Genomic DNA, 22,459 nt, shown 5'->3' with positions numbered 1-22,459 from the left:
GTCAAAGTTTAGCCAAAATCTAGAAAAAAGGAAGAAGTAATATTGAACTATTCTTTGACAAATGAGTCAGTTTTACCAGTACACCTTTGGTCATAAAAAGCAAAAACATAAAAACATAGGTAGCTGTTCGCTAGACAAACAAGAAAATCTCAATCCAGAAGCCCTTTGATAATGTTTTTGTACGATGTCTTCAGTCAGCAGTTTTTGTATGATGTCTTCAGTCAGCAGGGTAAAAGAGAAGTATCTCCAGCACCCAGCACTGAGTCAGCATCTTTTGGACCAAAGTGAGTCATTACACTTAAGTATAACAACAATGTTGAAAAATAGTCAAAAAAGTTTTATGCATATAGAGCAGAACATTTATGCTGTTGCTCTATTCTTCAGAATTTACATTTTTGAAATATTAATAATAAGTCAGTATGCGTTCTTTCAACACAGAGTCACATTGTTGCTTTTTGTCCAATGATATGGTGCAAAATAACTGTAGAGAATGGTCTGAATTTCCAAGCATATGAACAAAATAGAGATCCATACAAAATGCACTTACTGTAGACGTCTTCATGTAACAAACAAAAAACAACAACATACAGTGGAGTCCAAAAGTTGGACAGCACTAGTGAAAATGATTCTATTTTGCATTCTTTTCTTATTTAATACAACATTTTGTCATTACAAATTATGTCATCAGTATAATAATTTGAGTGAGCAGTAGTATATTTGAAATTTAAATGTATTTTAGATTTTCGTGTATTTGGTGCCATGTTCCACTTTTGCTTTAATGACAGCATTTGAGATACTGGACTTCAGAAATTTGTGAAAAAGTCTGATGAGTAGATCAAATCAACCTGAGAGCCTTTTGAACGCATGCTTCAATGGTAGAGATGAGGGTAACGCCATCTTAAACTGCTGTATAACACTGACATCAAACATTATGGCATCTGTGTTGACAATTACCGGTAATACTAAAATGACACTGTTATATTACTGAACAAAATCTGGTATGACAGCTCATGACAGCATATGAAATCATCCATAACATGTTTATAGTACTGTTATGTCAATGTTATGTAGCAGGCTTCAAGTGAAGTGTTACCGGTGTAAAAGGCCTTAACATAGTCATTATCACAAATTTACTAAAATTTATAATAGTGACCCAGAAAGATTACAGAATCTTGAATATTTTTTCTTCATTTTACTTGTCAGAACTTTTCTTTGTTTTAAATTTTTGTAATTCTAAAACTTTCTGTTATTTATTTGTAGGTTTAACTAAAAAATCCCAGATTTTCATTGTGGTCAAAGAGTTTTAGAGCCCATTGTCATTATTTTCATAACATGTTGATTGTTGTTGGGTTATGGAATGTGTTTCTGAATTGTTTTGTCTGTAATGAGGTTTTGGAAAAAGAAAGCATCATGGTAACTTATAAATGACTGAACTAATGTTTACCTCTAAACAGTCTTTGATAATGTTTTCGCATGACTGCTCTAGTTTGCAGACACAGAGAGCGACATCTTCAGCACACAGTGAGCCTGTTAAACGTGACTGGTCCATGATTGAGCCCACTGGATACAGCAGTGGAAATGAGCCATGTGAACCAAAGTGAGACATCAGCTTTTAGTCTAAGTTTAGTTTAGGACGATAAATATCATGCACATAGAATTGCCCATTTGCTGTTCCATTGCTCTGACTTTAAAACCTGTGTTCTTATAACAAGTGGCATATAACAAAAGTACTTACTTGTGAATGTATTTAAATATTAAAATGATAATACTTTGAGGTATGTTATTTTGATTCAAATAGCAAGACCTATTAAATGATGCATCGTAGAGAAACTTATCAACTGGAAGTTTCTTTACAGTGGTGGTGATACACCAGGCAACATATTTGCAACCATTTCATGAAATAACTTTCTGTGACTGAGCTTTTGTAAACACCTAAAACTTCTGGTTCCTATCACGACCACTGTGAACAATTCTGACATGGCAAGTTTGTCTACAATGAACCATTTCACATCAAATCAGTCTAAATTAATGTGTTTACATCTTTTGTTTACATGTGTATAAGTAGCAATATAAAAGATCCAGTAAAGTCGTTAGGGTCCTCATGCAGCTGGCCTCCAATTCCATGATCCAGGTGCTTGAATTCTGATACATAAGTCCTGTGTAAGTCATAATATCCTCTCATAGGTCAAAGAGATCAGCATCTCCAGTACCCAGCTGCATGTCTATGAAGAGTCACTCATCCAAGCTAGAGCCCCCTGAATTCAGCAGAGGAAATGCGACCTTTGAACCGAAGTAAGTTCATATCCATATCAGTGTAATGTTAATGGTGAATAGTACTGTTATGTCAGTGTTATTTAGCAGGGTTCAAGTGAAGTGTTGCCACCGTGAAAGGCCTTAACGTGGTCATTACAAAAAATTTGCTAACAATTTGAATAGTGACCTAGAAATATTGCAGAATCTTAAATAATTTCTCTTCATTTAACTTATCAGAACTTTTGTTTGTTTTCAATTTTTATGATTCTAAAACTTTCTGTTGTTTATTTGCAGGTTGAACTGAAAAAATCCCAGATTTGTAGTAGAAATAGGGCAGAAAAGTATCACATGTATAGAGCAGCACACTTCCTCATGCTCTGTTCCTCTGACTTTGAAACTCAGCACTAGAGCTGACTCCTCTCAGGAAAAAACGGGACTCTAGGCCATAGTTGCTGGTTGTTCCTTTACAGGCCAGTTTGTTTTCATGTTAAAAAAAATGACACAGCCAACATGTACTAGAGCTTTAATTGGGCCTGAAATTTTAGTCCAAACTCCAATACAGCCCAATAATTTTCTGTCCAAGCCTGACCTGACCTGACACACAGCACCAAGTTTAGAGTCCAAACCTGACCCAGGCCCAACAAGATTTTGTCCGAACCCGAGCGACCCAAACCGAAAAAAAAATGTTGAGTTCCAATCCACGCCAAGCAAAGTTAACCATATATATGTTCGTTTGTTTGGCTGTAGTTTGGACTGCTGAATGAAATTCAGGTGAAGAAGCTTAGCACCCTCAGCCACTCGTTTAACCTTGCAGAGCTGAGAGACAGAGACAGTGATAACAGGCTAACTGATTGGTTTTACTGATTACCATGACATGTAAACGGCAGTACAAAACATTAAAATATCTCACCAAACTAAATTGAACTCAAGCAAGTAAGCAGTGAAATATGAACTGGACTATCTATTCAGTAAAAACCAGCTAAACAAAGATTTTAAAAGATTTACATCATTTACGTACCTTTTTATCTTTGCCATTATCTAAGTTAGCAAAAATCCAGTAAGACCCATCTGTCTCCTTATTTCACATAAAATTACAGCACATCTTTTTGGAAACTTTGGGATGTCCATCGTTACAAGGATGTATAAAAGTGTAACTGTTTGTTACAAATCGAAAACTGGAATATTTTAATTAAAAAATTATTTCCCAATGAGAATTCAAAGTCTGAAAGATGATGTTTCGACCAGCACTTGTAATGAAAGTAGGGAGAATAAAGTGATGAGGGAACTAGAGCAGGGAGGAACGCAGGGTAACGTCTGTTAAAAGTAAGAAGCAGGCTGATTTGAACTGGACATATATTTGGGACATGATGTCCAAACCCGACCAATCCCGACATCAGCAGTCAAAAATTTCTAACACACACATGCATAACGACCAGTAAATCAGTTTACTTCTATATAATAAACCATAGCTAAAAATGTGTTTGGTTAAAAAATTTTTGATTCAACCTCCTCATAGTGGCCCTGAACAGTTTGGAATAATTTAATTACATGCTGGTATAGACTTAACCCAGACCACTATACTGCCAACAATCAAGTATGGAAAAACCTTATACCATTCTTATATAACTAGAATACCTGTTACTTGCTTATTCAGAGCAATCTACAAATGTAATTATTTTACAGAGGTTGGCAAACAGAGTTTTGTCCAGTGTAGTATGCCTGCCCAAGCTAGGAACTGAATCCCGGTCTGCTGTGTGGAGGCCAGGGTTTGTTACTCAGTGTGCTATACCAACCACATGGAGAAAAGGCCCATATAGAAATCACTGAAAAGAGTCATACAGAAATAACTCCAATCCAGTTCATTATGTACTTCATGAAATCACTGAAATTAATGAATTTACTAAGACTTTGGCTACGTTCACATTACCAGGTTGAAGTGGCACAAATCCGATTTTTTTGCCCTAATGTGACTCAGATCTGATGTTTTCAGGTCTATGTGGATGCAAATCTGATCTTTTCAAATCCGACCTTAGCCGCTTTCATATGTGGTCCTAGATCAGATTCGTATCGTAAGGCCATGCGACCTTAATGTGACACTCAGATCAGAATTCATGTGCTTTTTTCCATTGCGTGTGCCATCATTCAGCGTTACCATGGCAGCAGCACCGAACAGAAGTTAAAGCCTGTAAACGGTGGAAAAGCAGCTCATCTCACCTTTTTTCTCCTTCGTCCGGCTCTAATAATGAAGCTGAGAGCTGATCAGAGTTAATTATCTTCACAGCGAAGCTCGTTCTGCTCGTTAGTTTGTGCTGATGATGAACGTGATTTGTGACGTTACTGAGTAGGATGTGCGCATGCAGATCATTTCAGGACGTCGGTTCGTTCACATTAATGACAGATTGGAATCACTTACCTAAACGAGTGTGAACCATCGTATCAGAGAGATCGGATTTGAGCAGTGAGGCTTGCAATGTGAATGTAGCTTTTGTCTAGCTGCTTTGACCACTATCATTGTTAAAGTCTCCCAACAACATGCTTTTGAGACAGTTCCGCAAAATTAAACAGCATTTCCAATGTCTCCTCCTATGTTTTGCACAATCCTCCCTCAACTGCATATGCATGAGAGAGTAAAACATTTCAGTATTGAATGACTTCAAAATGGTCTTCAGTACAGATTTTGTTTGATGTCTAGTTTGCAGACCCAGAAAGCTGCATCTTCAGCTCCCAGCTGTGTGTCTATGAAGAGTGACAAGTCAATGGAGCGTCCTCCACAACTCAGTATGGAAACTGTGACCACTGACCCAAAGTGAGTTAAGACCTTATACTGCTGTCTTATTATTCAGTTATTAGTCTTAAAACATAACATTCAGTGACTATTATGGATTATTTGGCTATTGCTATGCAATACATTTTGGACGAATGATGTTATTCCATCTGCCACTGAACTACAGCTGCTGTTTTTGAATGTGCAGGGGAAAAGTCATACCTTTCATAATCATAATGTGCCTGAAATTAATGTTGAATTTACTACTGCTGTGCCTTTGTTTCACTGCGATGACCAATACCATAGCTAAGGTTTCCCAATAACATAAATATACATACACCGATCAGGCATAACATTATGACCACCTCCTTGTTTCTATGCTCATTGTCCATTTTATCAGTGCCACTTACTATATAGGTGCACTTTGTAGTTCTACAGTTACAGACTGTAGTCCATCTGTTTCTCTGCATGGGTGGTGGATCATTCTCAGCACTGCAGTAACACTGACGTGGTGGTGGTGTGTTAGTGCATGTTGTGCTGGTACGAGTGGATCAGACACAGCAGTGCTGCTGGAGTTTTTAAACACCTCAGTGACACTGAGTAGTCCACCAACCAAAAATATCCAGCCAACAGCGTCCTGTGACCACTGATGAAGGACTAGAGGATGACTAACACAAACTGTGCAGCAGCAGATGAGCTATCGTCTCTGACTTTACATCTACAAGGCGGACTGACAAGGTAGGAGTGTCTAATAGAGTGGACAGTGAGTGGACACAGTGTTTAAAAACTCCAGCAGCACTGCTGTGTCTGTTTCACTCAGACCAGTGCAACACACACTAACACACCACCACGTCAGTGTTACTGCAGTGCTGAGAATGATCCACCACCCATGCAGAGAAACAGATGGACTACAGTCTGTAACTGTAGAACTACAAAGTGCACCTATATAGTAAGTGGAGCTGATAAAATGGACAATGAGCATAGAAACAAGGAGGTGGCGATAACATTATGCCTGATCGGTGTATATACACATATATATATATATAAAAGAGTAAAATGCATCTCAGTATTCAATGACTTCAAAATGGTCTTTAGTACAGATTTTGTTTGATGTCTAGTCTGCAGACCCAGAGAGCTGCATCTTCAGCTCCCAGCTGTGTGTCTGTGAAGAGTGACAAGTCCATGGAGCGTCCTCCACAACTCAATATGGAAACTGTGACCTTTGACCCAAAGTAAGTTATCCTCTTATACTGCAGTCTTATTATTCAGTTATCAATCCCAAAACTTATAACTCAGTAACTACTGTGGATTATTTGGCTATTGCTATGCAGTATGTTTTACTGAGCGATGTAGTCTAACCTGCTTAACATGAGTCCAAACTACCTCAAATAGAATCTAGCATACATTAAACACACATGCACTCAGCTGTAGAAAGTAATTAGGCAAAATGAAAAATGATTATAGCTCAGTCATATTTTATAGTTAACACATCACCAGATTGCATGCTTTATTTTAACCCCTTAACAGGCCAGAGCTGCTGGTGGGCCCAAAGTTTTATTACACACTTCTATAAGCTAAGAATAACTTGACCAGTTTGCACTGAAGTCCCTGTAGGTACTGAATAATAAGCCTTAGTATGTAATTAGCCTGAGATTTCAAGGGGTTAATGTAGCATGGATCTCACTATCATTGTTAAAGTCTCCCAACAACATGCTTTTGAGACAGGACTGCAAATTTACAGCATTTCCAATGTCTCCTCCTATGTTTTGCGCAATCCTCCCTCAACTGCATATGCATGAGAGAGTAAAACACATTTCAGTATTGAATGACTTCAAAATGGTCTTCAGTACAGATTTTGTTTTCATGTCTAGTTTACAGACCCAGAAAGCTGCATCTTCAGCTCCCAGCTGTGTGTCTATGAAGAGTGACAAGTCAATGGAGCGTCCTCCACAACTCAGTATGGAAACTGTGACCACTGACCCAAAGTAAGTTGAAGACCTTATACTGCTATCTTATTAGTCTAGTGCAAGTTATTAGTCTTAAAATGTAACATTCAGTGAGTATTATGGATTATTTGGTGATTGTTATGCAATACGTTTTGGACGAATGATGTTATTCCATCTGCCATTGAACTACAGTTGCTGTTTTTGAATGTGCAGGGGAAAAGTCACACCTAGATTCTGTGAAAAATAATTATTTGTTTCTGTTGGTCCCTGTCTGACCAACTAGATTGATTATGTAATAAAGGAATACTGTTTTCCAGTGTTGTTCTGTATCAAGACATATTTTATGTCTTTTAGTAGTTGTGATAGTTTCTTGAGGAGATATAGCACCAAATGTGCGCTGATGTGGTTGGTGTATGTGGTCATAATGTGCCTGAAATTAATGTTGAATTTACTACTGCTGTGCCTTTGTTTCACTGCAATGACCAATACCATAGCTAAGGTTTCCCAATAACATGCTTTTGAGTAACTACCACAAATTTACAGCATTTTATATATATATATATATATATATATATATATATATATATATATATATATATATAGTAAATAGCATTTCAGTATTTAATGACTTCAAAATGGTCTTTAGTACAGATTTTGTTTCATGTCTAGTCTGCAGACCCAGAGAGCTGCATCTTCAGCACCCAGCTGTGTGTCCATGAAGAGTGACAAGTCCATGGAGCGTCCTCCACAACTCAATATGGAAACTGTGACCACTGACCCAAAGTAAGTTATCGTCTTGTACTGCAATCTTATTATTCAGTTATCAATCCCAAGACTTATAACTCAGTAACTACTGTGGATTATTTGGCTATTGCTATGCAGTATGTTTTACTGAGCGATATAGTCTAACCTGCTTAACATGAGTCCAAACTACCTCAAATAGAAAGTAATTAGGCAAAATGAAAAATGATTATAGCTCATTCATAATTTATAGTTTATATATAACACATCACCAGATCGCGTACTTAAAATTAATGCAGCATGGATCTCACTTTGAAGAGCAAGCCTTTGAAAATGAATTTAAACTAAATTATTTGTGGTTTTATTAAACAGTTAACAGCGTTTAGTTAGTTGGCATAAGCTAGTTTGGGAGCTAATGCTAACACTGTTAGCATTTATGCAAGCCTTCAGTGAACAAATGTTTTTGCTCATATGTTCACACCTGACAAAGAAAGTATAAGCTTTTTTGATTCAGCACAAAATTCTGTGTAACTGATGTAGACATGTAGACATTTATGTGAGTAGCACCACTTGTCCTGCTCCTGCCTGCAACCTAAACATTGTTTCCTGCTCCCATTCGCAGTTCAACACATAGCTGAATTCTATCAGTGTTAGTCATGATTGAAAATGACTGAAAATAACTGTCAAACTTGCCTTTAGTCTGATTTATTATAGTGTATTTGCCTTTCTTAAGCACATTTTTCACAGCTGTGGCTGTCTGTGCACCGCCATCTCTGTAGCCTACAAGAATGCAGTTCCTTCACACCTATTCAGGGTGAGCTTTTGAAGCTACAAAAGTGACTTAATAATATATAAGATATGATAATCCTTTATTAGTCCCACAATGGGGAAATTCTCAGTGTTACAGCAGCAAAGGGATAGCAAGCCACTCAAGAAAAAGAGAAGAAGTAACAAGAAGAGAATTAACAAGCAAGTAATTAACTTTGTTAAGTACTTAACAAGTTTTTTTACAGTTTGTTACTTGTTACTAAATAAACAGTATATATTAAAACTAAACATAAAAAATATGCCAGTTATTAAGTAAATGTTATCATTTTATTTAGGCTATTCAGTCATTCATTTACAGGATTTCTCTACATGTTTCTATTGTCCTGCTCACACCCTCACTGGGCTGGTTAATTGCCCACTCCCACACATGACAGAGAAAATTAGCCCCTGAACTGCAAGATATTGTAGGCCTACAGGAGTCCCATGGGAATGCAGACCTATACACTAGAGTTCGAATTGTGTCCAACGTTTTGTGGTTTTGTTTGGCCCCTGTATGGTATGATCCCTGTACCATTTCTAATCATTTTGCTGATATTTGTTCCCTATCAGGCAGCACTCCACAGAGGCAGCAGAGCAACAGGAATCCAGCCAACCAATAGATGATGTCTTGCACAGAGTCTTAGAGAGACACAAAATACACATGAAGAACAAGTGTGAGAGCTTATTTGAGGTAGTCCAAATACAAAAGAATAAAACGCTCCTGAACAGAATTTACACACAGCTCTACATCATAGAGGGAGAGAGTGAAGGCGTGAATAAAGAACATGAGGTTTTACAGATGGAGAAACAACCCAGGAAGCAGCACTTACAAGACACCGCCATTAACTGCAATGACATTTTTGAATCCTCGGTCGAACCAGTACTCGAGGAAGATATAAAACACAGGAAGAACCTTAGAACAGTGATGACTAAGGGCATCGCAGGCATCGGAAAAACCGTCTCTGTGCAAAAGTTCATTCTGGACTGGGCTGAAGGAAAAGCCAATCCTCATATTGATACCATGTTTGTGCTTCCATTTCGGGAGCTGAACTTGATTAAAGATGACCAGTATAATCTTCATACGCTTCTGTGTAACTTCCATCCTGAGCTCAAAGATCTGGATATAAAGATGTATGATATGTGCAAAGTTGTGTTCATCTTCGATGGTCTAGATGAAAGTAGAATCCCACTGAATTTTTCACAGTGTGAGAAAGTATCTGACATCACCTTGACATCATCAGTGGGTGTGCTGATGACAAACCTCATCAGGGGAGACCTGCTTCCCTCTGCTCTCATCTGGATAACATCTCGGCCGGCAGCAGCCAATCAAATTCCCCCTGAGTACATCAACCGTTTGACAGAAATTCAAGGATTCAATGATCCACAAAAGGAGGAATACTTTAGGAAGAGAATAAGTGATCAGGATCAGGCTGACAGAATCATCTCACACATTAAAACAGCTAAGAGCCTCCACATCATGTGCCACATACCAGTCTTCTGTTGGATCTCAGCCACTGTTCTTCAGGAAATCTTAGAATGCCGTATCAATGCAGAGATCCCTAAAACGTTGACAGAGATGTACATACATTTCTTGCTCATTCAGACACATGTGAAAAACCAGAAGTATGGAAAGGCCAAAGATAGAGACCTAACAGAACAGCTGGGACCCAACAGAACCATGATTTTAAAACTGTCCAAACTAGCGTTCAGACAGCTGGTGAAGGGCAATGTGATGTTCTATGAAGAAGACCTGAGAGAGTGTGGCATTGATGTCAAAGAGGCCTCGCTGTACTCTGGAATTTGCACTGAGATCTTTAAGGAGGAATCTGTGCTTTACCAGAGGAAAGTTTACTGCTTTGTGCATCTGAGCTTTCAGGAGTTCCTGGCTGCTTTCTATGTGTTTTATTGCTATATGAACAAGAACATGGAAACACTTCAGTATTTTAAACCACCATACAAAGAGTGGTCTGAGAATGTAACGCTTGAAGATCTGCTTGAGGGAGCAGTGCGTAAAGCCTTAAAGAGTCAGAATGGAAGCCTAGATCTTTTCCTCCGTTTCCTGCTGGGCATCTCACTGGAGTCCAATCAAAGACTTCTACAAGGCCTACTAATGCACACACAAAGCAGCTCAGACAGCATCAACAAAATCATAACCTACATTCAGAAACAAATCAAAGGAGAGGATGAGATGGAATTGGAGCGGATATCAGTGATGATGAACATCTTGAAGATGATGATGAAAAAACTGGAAGAAAGACAGTGTCTTCCTGCTGACAGATCCATCAACCTGTTCCTTTGCCTGACTGAAATGAATGACCAGTCTTTATCTAGAGAGATCCAGACGTATCTCAAATCAGAGAAACACTCAAAAATCCTGTCTCCTGGACAGTGCTCAGCTCTAGCCTGCATGCTTCTGATCTCGGAGGAAGTGCTGGAAGAATTTGAGCTGAAGAAATATAACACAACAGAGGAAGGTTATAGAAGACTGATCCCAGCTGTAAGCAACTGCAGAAGAGCTCTGTAAGTGTTTCATCTACTTAAAAATTCTCAGTATTAAAATTAATTTATGTTAGCAATAGTGATGGCTGAATTCTTTAAAAACATTAAATATTGGCTACAAACAAGTATTTGATCTCTAAGCACATTTGCTATTTCATACCATTCCCTTAACATATAGTTGTAGTTGTTGTTTCATGCTACAAAAATGGTATCCTAAACAACACACTGCATTAGCAAAGGCCTTTAAACAGAACAAGTAATTCTCCATAGATGGAAAATGTTAAAATAAATAAATTATCGTGATGATAAAATCCCAATTTGAAATGGTGACACCCTTAGATGTGAGCAGCTGGGGTTTAGCCTCACTGTTAACACATTGTTGGACATACTGCTGGACATTTTTGAACTACAGTAGTGAACATACTTTAAATTGCAATGACTTCAAAATCCATTAAGATGTATTCAAACTCCAGAGTTAAATACCTCTGGTATATGGAATCAAGTTTTGTACTGCACGCTATATAATAAAAATATATGAATTTGTAGCATCATATATCGTCATGAGTAGCACTATATATGCATATGGCATTATCTCTGTGGTCACTGACAGCTTTGTAAATCAGTTGCCAGGAAAAAGTAAACAAGTAGTATTTACAAGAATTTGTGCATTACTAATTTTTGAAGTATGCTATTATATCACTTGCTTATTATTGACATTATTATATAGTGTGATACACACTGACTGGCCACTTCATTAAAAACACCTCCTTGTTTCTACGCTTATTTTCCATTTTATCAGCTCTACTTACCATAGAGGTACACTTTGTAGTTCTGCATTTACTTATTAATTCTCCATCTGTTTCTCTGCATAATTTGTAAGCCCCCTTTCAGCCTATTCTTCAATATATAGGACCCTCACAGGACCACCACAGAGCAGGTATTACTTGGGGGGTGGATCATTCTCAGCACTGCAGTGACACTGACATGGTGTTAGTGTGTTTGTGTGTTGAACAGGTATGAGTGGATCAGACACAGCAGTGCTGCTGGGGTTTTTAAGCACTCACTGTCCACTGTATTAGACTCTCCTTGTTGGTCCATCTTGTAGATGTAACGTCAGAGATGATAGCTCACATGCCGATGCTCACAAGACATTGTTGGCTGGATATTTTTGGTTGGTGAGCTATACTCAGTCCAGCTGTGACACTGAAGTTTTTAAAACTCTAGCACCACTGCAATGTCTAATCCACTCGTATTAGCATAACACTAACACACCACTACCATGTCAGGTCACTGCAAGGAGGTGGTTTTGATGAAGGTGTTTTTTTTGGTGGTTTTGACTGAAGTGGCCAGTCAGAGTATATTCTATATGTGCTTCTAGAATACAGGAACTATATGATTTTAGAGTAGTATTAATATATGTTTATGTATATGATGTTTACATTAATTTGGTTGATAGTGACACTATGTTGTCTTCTTCTGCAGACTAGCTGGTTGTAATCTGTCCACAAGCTTCTGTGAAGTACTAACATCAGCTCTACAATCAGCAAATTGTCCCATGAAAGAACTGGATGTCAGTAACAACATCCTGCAGGATGCAGGAGTGGAGCTTCTCGCTGGGGGACTGAAAAGTTCCAACTGTAACCTGGAGATTCTAAGGTGAACTTTCTTTCTCTGTATGTTTGCCCTACATAGCATAACATAACACCTGCACTGTTGCTACTGGTGGCAACTAATTTAACAATTAATTTGGCAATTAATTTGACAATTAATTTAAGGTTTTCACAGGTCTAACTAGTTTTTTTTCATTGGGGTTGCTGTTTTCTGATGAATTGTTTCTTTTTGCTTTGCATTTGCAGACTCGCTGGGTGTAATCTCACCCAAAACTCCAGTGAAATTCTCAGCTCCATTCTGAAATCAGCAAATTCCACCCTAAAAGAACTGGACATTGGTTATAACATCCTACAGGATTCAGGAGTGGAGTTGCTCTCTGATGGACTGAAGAGTTCAACTTGTAAACTGAAGATCCTGAGGTGAGCTCTCAATTATTTTAACAAACATTATAAAGTCAACTTTATATTTCTTCCAGTTAATTGCAAGCCATTGTATGTTCTAATGAAAGTGACTGGTGACACAGACATTATTCTGCATGATCAGATTACCAATTGCAAAATGGCATAATAAAAAAGAGGCAGCTGGTGGTGTGATCATTTGATGATCATGAGAAACTGTTAATTCAAAGTTAAATTGAAAAGACAGCAATTAAGTTGTTATCCAACCAAATGGAGTCAAGTGAGACCTCCTGGACAGCACTGAGCCTGATCCTTGCTGTTTTGTTTAACATACAGTATCTTAATTCAGGTCTTTATAAATCTCATCATATGTTTTTGCTGTCACTCCAGTAAGCTGTATTGCTTATGGATTTTCTAGTGCAGTTCTGAAGAACCACAACATTGCACATTTTTGCAAAGTCTCTAGAATTTTGTAATTTTGTTAAGATGCCATTACCCTAGTGTCTTTAATCAAACTGTGTTTACTTTGCCATTGTAGGCTGCCTGGCTGCAATATCACCACAAAGTCTTGTGAAATACTAACATCAACTCTGCAATCAGCAAACTCCAGCCTGAAAGAACTGGACCTCAGTAACAACTTTCTGCAGGATGCAGGAGTGGAGCAGCTGTCTGCTGGACTGAAGAGTTCATACTGTAAAGTGGAGATACTCAGGTGAGTTTTCTGTGAATCCTAAATGATAATGAATAAAATATTTCTTCCTGAGACCTGAATGCTGATTTAACATAGATTATGTTTGTAATGCCAATAATTTGCCAGAAATTAGATAAATGTGATGTGATATTTAAGTGATATTTAAAGGAAAAGATATATGTCAAAACATAGGTTAAAGTTGAAAAGTAATAGTAGTAGTAATAGTAGTAAACTGACTACTTTACCATGTTGCTAATGTTATTGATGTTTTACCCTTTTTTACTCAGTATAAGGTTCTATATACACCATGTATACAGTTGTAAGAAAAGGTTTGTGAAATCAGACAAGCAAACAGAATGTTAACAAGTATTTAACTAAGGGTAAAATAAAATAAAAACAGAATAAATAGAGAATAAAGAAAAATAAAAAATAATAAAGAGCCACGAAGAGAAGCTGAAGAGATGTGTGAATATCTATACATATGCAGGTCTGAGTAGACATGTACTAAAACCCTATGTAAACTAATTATGTACAGAATATTACAGAATGATATGAATCCAAAGCTCACATGAACGTCAACACTGAGCTACTTCAAGAAACAAAAGATAAAATTTTGAAATGGCCTTCATGGCCCCAGACTTGAATATTATTGAATCTGTGGTTAGATCTCAAACATGCACTGCATGCAAGACAACCTATGAATATTTTTAAACTAAAAGGATTTTTCAACAAAACGTGAAAAAAGGAATAGAAAAGCTGTTAGTTGTAGCTGTTAGTTGCTACAAGAAACTTTTAGAGGCTGTGATTTCAGCCAAAGGGGTTTTACTAAGTACTGATTGACTTACACACGGTTTTACACATGCCACGGTTTTACTTACTGTCTTTGTCTTTTTCTTTGTTAAATTCAGGAAATAATAATTGTCTGTTAAAATTGGCAGAAATATGTAATATTTAAGTTTGTTCCATGCAGAGGTGTTGCTAACTTTTTTACTTAAAAAATCAACAGATTATGTAATGTTACCTAGGGTGTCAAAAGATACATACAATATATTTTTTACATTAGCTTAATTAAAGTGGTCTATGTGCACTAAATTATGCAATAAAATTTGTGGAACACAGCCTGTTTATGTAGCTTATTTTTCTTTTTTATTATGTTTAGTTCTGTTTTTTAGTTTGCACTGTAAACAAATGATATACTTTTTTTTACCAAAAAAGTAAACCTGGTTAAGTTAAAATAAGTAAACAAATGAAAAATCCAAATTATTGTTCTGTTGACTTAATTTTATGAATTTCAATTAACTCAAAATTGGACTTTTTTGGTTTGAAAGTTGCATCTTTTTATTGTGTTTATTTTATTTTATAGTGTTTATTTTTGTTTCTCATCATGAATGCTACTTACGGCAAAGCAAACCTTTTCAAAGCAGTAATGGGGTAGTCACTCAAAGCTTCTGCACATTAGTGACACTGGCTTTTTTACATGTTTACATGCAAAGATTTTTGCCAATCCAATTGAATATATTCTGATTATAGATTAAGACGAGGTGTTTAAATGCACTCTGTTCAACAATCTGATGGAAAAACTCTGTTTACATGCACACTAATAATTCGATACAAAATAACATGCATGCATAGAGAACCACTTAGTGTAGATGTTACCATGACAACGAGCATCACGTGAGTCCAGTCAGAGTGAGATGAGCAGCAGTTAGCAGTGCTTGTGTTTTTAATTACTTTAAAATGATGTCGAACTCAGGAAAACGTACTTCACATGTACTTATTAAAGAAGGGTGAGAGGAAGACGTCGTGTTCTGAGACACATGAGCTGGACGTCCGTCCCACTGCCGTCTTTTAAACAACAGAGAATAAAATTCGTCTCCTCTGCTGACCAGTTTCTGCTCCCGCCATGTTGAACACACATGCGCAGAACATACATAAACTTGCAGATTGGGAATGTAATCAGATACAGGCATTTAGGTGGTTATTATTCTTTTATTTAACTGATTATTTACAAGATTACCCACATTATTATTCTGAATGGCCTCAATTGGACTAGACTAGTGTTTACATGGACGTATTCTATTCCGATCGAGTTATTAGTTGGATTATTAATGAATTGTCATGCTGCAAGTAAACGGCTATTGTGTGCTCAAAAGGATGAACATCAGCTATAAATCTGCTGTCCTACAAGGTTTTTAACATGTTCTGCACCTTTAGTATGAAGGGCAACATCACTAACGTTTTGTTTCTTGTACCATATTTACTCTTTGCAGACTAGCTGGTTGTAAACTGTCCATTAGCTCCTGTGAAATACTTTGTTCTTCTCTAAAATCGGCAAACTCCCTGCTGAAAGAATTAGATCTTAGTAACAATGACCTACAGGATTCAGGAGTGGACCTGCTCTCTGCTGGACTGAAGAGTTTACACTGTAAACTGGAGATACTCAGGTAAGCTTTTGGGCAGCATAGACTTCTATTGTATTACTCTTGTAACCTTGTAAATTTCAGGCACCAAACATGTGCTGGGGTAAGAGAAAGTATGTGTATGTGTGTATCTATTAGATTTTGGTGCATGTGTTTAAGGTGCTCATTAAAGTTTATCTCAAACAATCTCTCTTACAGTGCTGTTTTTTCCTTATTATCTGTAGATTGTCTGGTTGTTTGGTGACAGAGAAGGGCTGTTCTTTTTTGGATTCAGCTCTAAAATCAAACCCCTCACATCTGAAAGAACTGGATCTGACCTACAACCAACCAGGAGACTCAGGAGTGAAGCTACTCTCTGCTAGACTGGAGGATCCACACTGCAAACTAGAGACTTTTAGGTATCTACAGTGGGGTCCAAAAGTTAGAGACCATGTTGAAAATTTGTGATTTTTTTTGTTTAACCTGGAAGTAAACAACAGAAATGTTAGAATATTAAAAACAAAGAAGTTATGTTACATGAAATGAAGAAGAAATATTCAAGATTCTGCACTATTTCTAGTTTACTCTTCAAATTTAGACAAGTTTGTGTTTATGTTAAGCCTTTGTTCAAAAAGATCAAATTTTTTGTCCTTCCATTGTAGCTCGTGATCAGATGACTCTCAGGTGGATTTGATCGACTTATCATAAGCTTTTGCATACAGACTGGTGGAGTTCAAACTCATTAAAATTTCAAAGATTTCACTTTTCCCTCAAATTGATTTGCTGATAATCTAATTTGTAATGAAAAACTTCTTATTAAATTAGAAAAGAATGCAAAATAGAAGCGTTTTCACTTGTGTCTACACGTCTAGTTTGGCCCCTTTATATTTTCGATTAAAGCGTGAATTGTTCATTCATTCAGATTTTGAATTGAACATGTCAAAAAAAGCAGAACCATAAAAAGATGCTGCCACCACCATACTTGATGCATGAATGTGTCTTCCTGCAAATTCTAATCAAGCATGATTTTTTGTTGTTTGTGTGTCATCTTGCCCCTCTACCCCTACAGCTTAGGGGTGTGTGTGTGTGATTTGTTTTGATTCCATGCCCTCTGACTGCAGTACTTTGAATTGTCTTGTCTGACGTTTTTGCAGACTAGCTGGCTGTAATCTCACTACGGATTCTTGTATGACACTTGCATCAACTCTACAATCCAAAAACTCTACTCTGAAAGAATTGGATATCAGTACCAATGACCTGCAAGATGCAGGAGTGGAGCTGCTTTCTGCTGGGCTGAGGAGTTCACACTGTAAACTGGAGATACTTAGGTGAGCTTTATATGAATTGATTACTGAATTAAAAACATTACTGAATGCTGTGAATGGTCAAGTTACGTTTTGCAGAAGTGTGGCCCTGTTTTTCTTTAACGCATGTTTGCCTCTCTCAAATTTGTTTCAATCTTTTCTGCAGATTATCAGGCTCCTTGGTGACGGAGGAAGGCTGCTCTTTTTTGGCTTCAGCTCTAAAATCAAACCCCTCACACCTGAAAGAACTGGACCTGTCCTACAATAACCCAGGGGAGTCAGGAGTGAAGCTACTCTCTGCTAGATTGGAGGATTCACACTGCAGACTGGAAACACTGAGGTATGTGAGTCCATGTGTACACATATATGTAAGCAACAGTTACTGAAGAAGAAACAGTGTTTCTGCTGCCTTAACTGTTCTGTGACACACTGACTCTATGCAGGGCCTACAGTATAATGAAAAGCACTTGAAATGAATTACAAAATGTCCAAAAAAATAACTACATAATGTGGAGGCCAAAGTACCCAGAAAATTTTAAAGCATGTATGACCTAAAACACAAGAGCTCCACTAAAACAATAACAGGAGTAAACCTACTACTAGTAACAATGATAACAAGATTGTAGTATATTTGGTGTTTTGTTTTTAGGTTCACTGTAAATGGTATGTGCTAGTTTGGATACTGCTATGATACCAAAACATGTTACTAAAATATAATGCTAAACATTAAAAACTTACATTAAAATGCAAAAAAAAAAAACTTGGAGAGACTTGGAGAGCCATGTTAAAATTTGTACCTTTTTGTTTAGGGTGGAGCACGGAGGGAAGATCAGGATCAAACCAGGCCTAAGAAAATGTAAGATCACCTTCTTTAATGTTAACACACACATACTCTTAATATGGGTGTAAACCTCAGAATGAATACATTTTATTAAGATTATGGAGGAAAATATTCAATGCATCATAACATCTTAAATTTCATCATGATTCAATTCTACTTGAATATACTGAATATGCTTAGTGTATCATCTATTTACAGAGAATTGGAATAATATAGGCAATAACAAATAATACAGCTTTTTAAAGTTTTAGGTGTGAAAACAGCCCAATAGCCTTCTTTTGAACAAAAGTGAACACTAGAGCTGTACCGCATGGACAAAACACTATTATTGTGATTATAGTGGTACATAGAGTGATTGCAATCAGCAATAAGTATGTTAAAATGTGTTGAATCACTAATGTGGCATCTGGCTTCCATTGTTTTGACCAAAATAATCTACTTTTTCAGATTACATGAACACCTCAATTCATCCAAATACTCACAGAAATCACCTATACTGTAATCATGATGCTCTCAGTGTACAGTAAAAAAACACTATAAAACAGTGCTGAGAAAATCACTGGTTATTCTTCTGAAGCTATGTGACAATGGTTACACAACCCAGGTTTACATATTGCTGCCTTCTGTGATATTAGACTTTTAACCTTAATGATTAATGATTTCTGTGAACTAAAAAACGCATGTCTTTTATTATTAGTTTTTTTTATTTAATATGATCATCGTGCTTCTTGTATTCAAACATTGCAAGCAAGTTTTGCTTGGAGAGAAAAGGATTAAATTCTTAAAACGCCCAAAATTCAGAATTTATTTTTCTCCATGGTATCTAGGTAGATACAACCAAGCTAGCTCTGCTATTGGTTAGGTAAAATATATATTAATGTTTATAAGAAGCTTCCAATAAAACATAGATATTTTATGAGCTTTAGATATCTGTGGGTAATCAAAAAAAGTAAAAAATAATATTGTGAATCGCTGTTAACGCTAACATACTATTCAAGTCCCATTAGAGTGCTAGCAGAAATTAGCATTACTGCATTGTAATATAGATTAATGTGCAGCTTTAGCACAACATTTACTGAATACTATTATAATTGTAACATTCCATAAGCAATGAGGTTTATGTCAATGATTTTTTACAACTCCATCTAATAATGCTGCAGATATCCTTTCCTCTAATCTTTCTTCTTTGCGTGCAGATGCCTGTGAACTTACACTGGACCCAAACACGGTACACACAGATCTTGCTCTGTCCGAGGGGAACAAAAAAGTGAAGTCTGTGAGAGAGCCGCTGGTGTATCCTGATCATCCAGAAAGATTTGATATCTGGTTGCAGGTGCTGTGTAGAGAGAGTGTGTCAGGACGCTCTTACTGGGAGGCTGAGTGGGGTGGGAGGGGGGCTGCTATAGCAGTGACTTATAAAGGAATCAGCAGGAAAGGAGGCGGTGATGACTGTCGGTTTGGATATAATGATAAATCCTGGAGGCTGTACTGCACCAATTCAGCTGGGACAAACAGTTACTCTGTGTGGCACAATAAGAAAATCACTGACATACCTGCCCCCACTCCTAGCTCCAACAAAGTAGGAGTATATTTGGACTGGGCAGCCGGCATTCTGTCTTTCTACAATGTCTCCTCAGACACAGACACACTGACCCACCTTCACACATATCACTCTAAATTCACTGAGCCCCTCTATGCTGGATTTTGGATTGGTTTTGACTCTTCAGTATGTGTTTTAGATCAAATAGCTTGCTGAGTCTGTAGGTAAACCAACACTGCTCTACTCATACCAATACAGTTCTTGGCAAAAAAAACCACCACTGCAAGTGTTTGTCCTCTGCTACTTAGATCACTCACTGTTGGGCATCCAACCAAAATGCATGATTATGTCTTTTTATCAGTTTGGGACTACAGATTACACAGAGACATTTTGGCTATGTTCACACAACACTGCTGAGTCAAGGAAAACTCTGAAAGCAAAATGTAAAGAATCTGAGGACGCGAACCAAAGAGGTGACTGTGGCTGAATAACATGGCAATTTGCAGCGAGCTTGAACACATTCTGTGTGATGAGCCCAGCTGTCAGCCATCGAAACTTTGTGATCGCATCTGTGATGTTGGCAAAGATGAAACTGAAAGCTCCGGAAGCAACTGGTGTTCGTTCATAGTCATGATTGTTTACCTCTGGATGAGCCACATGAAGCAACATGAAGCACTGTTTTTTTGTGCATGCACGTCAGTTTGGGAGCGTGATCTGTGCAGACTAATGTAGCATAGAAAAGGTAATGTGAACAGCCAAACAAAAAAAAATCTGATTTGGTGAAAAAATCTGATTTGGGCCACTTTTAGCTGCTGTGTGAATGTAGCCTTTCTCCCCTCTGCAACCCCTTTATATTAGTTTCTGGCAATACTCCTTTTTGTTGTTATTTTTGCCCACAGTGTCACCAAACCGGTGCAAACTGGCTAGCAAGTGCTTTCTCCACAACATATGAAGCACCATCACATCTTTACAAACTGCTACTTATGGACCCTTATTGAATAACTCCCAATTCTGTTAGTTCTGTAACTGCTAATTCTGTTGCCTAGCATCAAGCTGTGTGATGGGGTTAAGGGTGGACTATCCTACCCACCCAGAGAGAGGGGACAGTTATGCTGTCCTGGACAAAGATGCCTGAGGCATAGCCAATGATTGAGCCCCCTTCATTGTACAGTAATGTTTGTAAAACTTGCTGATAATAGTTGAAGAAGTGCCATGAATATTTTTTTAATCAGCTGGAAGGCCAGAACTTGCACGTAACTGCTTGTACATTTGATGGATTTATTTATTTTTCTGTTTATTTATTTATTTATTTATTTATTACATGTATTTTTTGTTGCTTTGTTACTCCTTTTTGTTACTCTTTTTGCTTTTTGTTGCTTATATGTTACTCTGTTGTTTTAAATGCAAAGTTATTGCTATGACGTTTTATTAGTATTATTGCAATTAATAACATTGGGCCTCATTGATCAACCGTTCTTAAGAAAAAAATTCTTCTTAAACTCTACTTATACGGTTTTCATGAAGGTTCTGACATTCACCAGTGTTTTCTCATTTAGGATTTGTTTTTTGATGAGAATCTACACACACTCAACAGGACAACAGTGCAGAAAACAACAGCACAACGGTACGAAAAATTCTGATGTTTAGGAACGTCATGAATCTGTCATAGACTTCGTCTTAGGACCTTTCTCAAGAACAAGTTTAGGAAAAAAAAATTAGGAAGCTATTGGTGAATGAGGCCCATTGTTTTTATAGGTACTGTTATCTTGTAATAGCTTTGGCAGTACTGCATTAAAAGCAGTCATGTGACTAAAGTGTTTTGAACTGAAATGCCACAGGGTAATTAAATAGTGTCATGTTCAGTTAAAGGACGGTTGTGCTATATCTGATTTCTGTACACGTCACATAACACTGTTAAAAAGTAAAACACATTTATGATATTTATGTTTTTCTTTATATACATCTATTAGTTGTATGCTAGTTTTCTGGGCATCTTCATATACAGTGTGGAAACATATCCTTGAAATGTTTTTGCACCGTTTCTATAACAGTCCGGGAACTAGTCAGATGCTTGTGGATCAAAGTGAAAGTGCAAGCTTTAATAACAGTAGGGTAAGCCAAAGATATAATCCAGAAACAGGCCAAGGTCAAAACTGAGATATACCATTTACAAAGGGGCATGGAAAAAGAGTAGTAAAAAACAAGTCAGGGTCAAAAGCCAAAACAGAGTTCAAAAACAGCAAACAGTACCCCAAAGGGAAATCCAAAGACAAGATCGAAAAAGCAAGGCAGGTAGATACACCGACAAAACAGACAGGTAACGTTGGTATGCTCTGTAAACAGAGACAATACTTTGCAAAGACAAAGTGTGACAGGCATTTGTAGAAAGACATGAAATGAGGAAGAGGTGTGAACAGTTAGTTCTCGGGTGATGCAGAGCAGATTGTGATTGGTGGAAGTAGTAGATGTGGGCATCATTTGATCTCCTGTGGGATCATGGTAGTTCATTGACTCAACAGAACGGGCCAGTGAGATGGACTGCAGACTACTACAGGACATGTTGATGGGAAGCGTGACAGTTTCTTTAGTACCGAGTATGTAAAAGTGCATATAAAGTGCCAATTAGACCAGCTCATTTATGACAAAGTGATGATGCTGATACTCT

General features: G+C 37.3%; 1 protein-coding gene across 4 annotated transcripts in view; it reads left to right on the top strand.

The window, feature by feature from the left end:
* LOC118825932 (NACHT, LRR and PYD domains-containing protein 12-like) overlaps positions 1–21,140 on the top strand; it is a 32,797-nt gene extending 11,657 nt beyond the window's left edge. For 2 of the 4 annotated variants that reach the window (XM_036596794.1, XM_036596795.1), the window contains exons 7-23: positions 222–284; positions 1,487–1,597; positions 2,185–2,292; positions 4,946–5,059; positions 6,136–6,249; positions 6,889–7,002; positions 7,633–7,746; positions 9,082–11,031; positions 12,493–12,666; positions 12,867–13,040; positions 13,558–13,731; positions 15,981–16,154; positions 16,355–16,528; positions 17,264–17,437; positions 17,580–17,753; positions 18,223–18,269; positions 19,451–21,140. In XM_036596794.1, coding sequence (XP_036452687.1) covers positions 222–284; positions 1,487–1,597; positions 2,185–2,292; positions 4,946–5,059; positions 6,136–6,249; positions 6,889–7,002; positions 7,633–7,746; positions 9,082–11,031; positions 12,493–12,666; positions 12,867–13,040; positions 13,558–13,731; positions 15,981–16,154; positions 16,355–16,528; positions 17,264–17,437; positions 17,580–17,753; positions 18,223–18,269; positions 19,451–20,010 — 4,513 coding nt within the window. In that variant the 3' untranslated portion in view covers positions 20,011–21,140. The remainder of the gene's footprint in view (positions 1–221; positions 285–1,486; positions 1,598–2,184; positions 2,293–4,945; positions 5,060–6,135; positions 6,250–6,888; positions 7,003–7,632; positions 7,747–9,081; positions 11,032–12,492; positions 12,667–12,866; positions 13,041–13,557; positions 13,732–15,980; positions 16,155–16,354; positions 16,529–17,263; positions 17,438–17,579; positions 17,754–18,222; positions 18,270–19,450) is intronic. The other 2 variants (XM_036596796.1, XM_036596797.1) reach the window with 2 other exon arrangements.
* The last annotated feature ends 1,319 nt before the right edge of the window (positions 21,141–22,459 follow it).

The sequence above is a fragment of the Colossoma macropomum genome, unplaced genomic scaffold (genome assembly GCF_904425465.1).
Source record: "Colossoma macropomum unplaced genomic scaffold, Colossoma_macropomum, whole genome shotgun sequence".
NCBI classification, from domain to species: Eukaryota; Metazoa; Chordata; class Actinopteri; order Characiformes; family Serrasalmidae; genus Colossoma; species Colossoma macropomum.
Note: the sequence above shows the minus strand (reverse complement) of the source record. Positions and strands in the feature narration are given on the sequence as shown.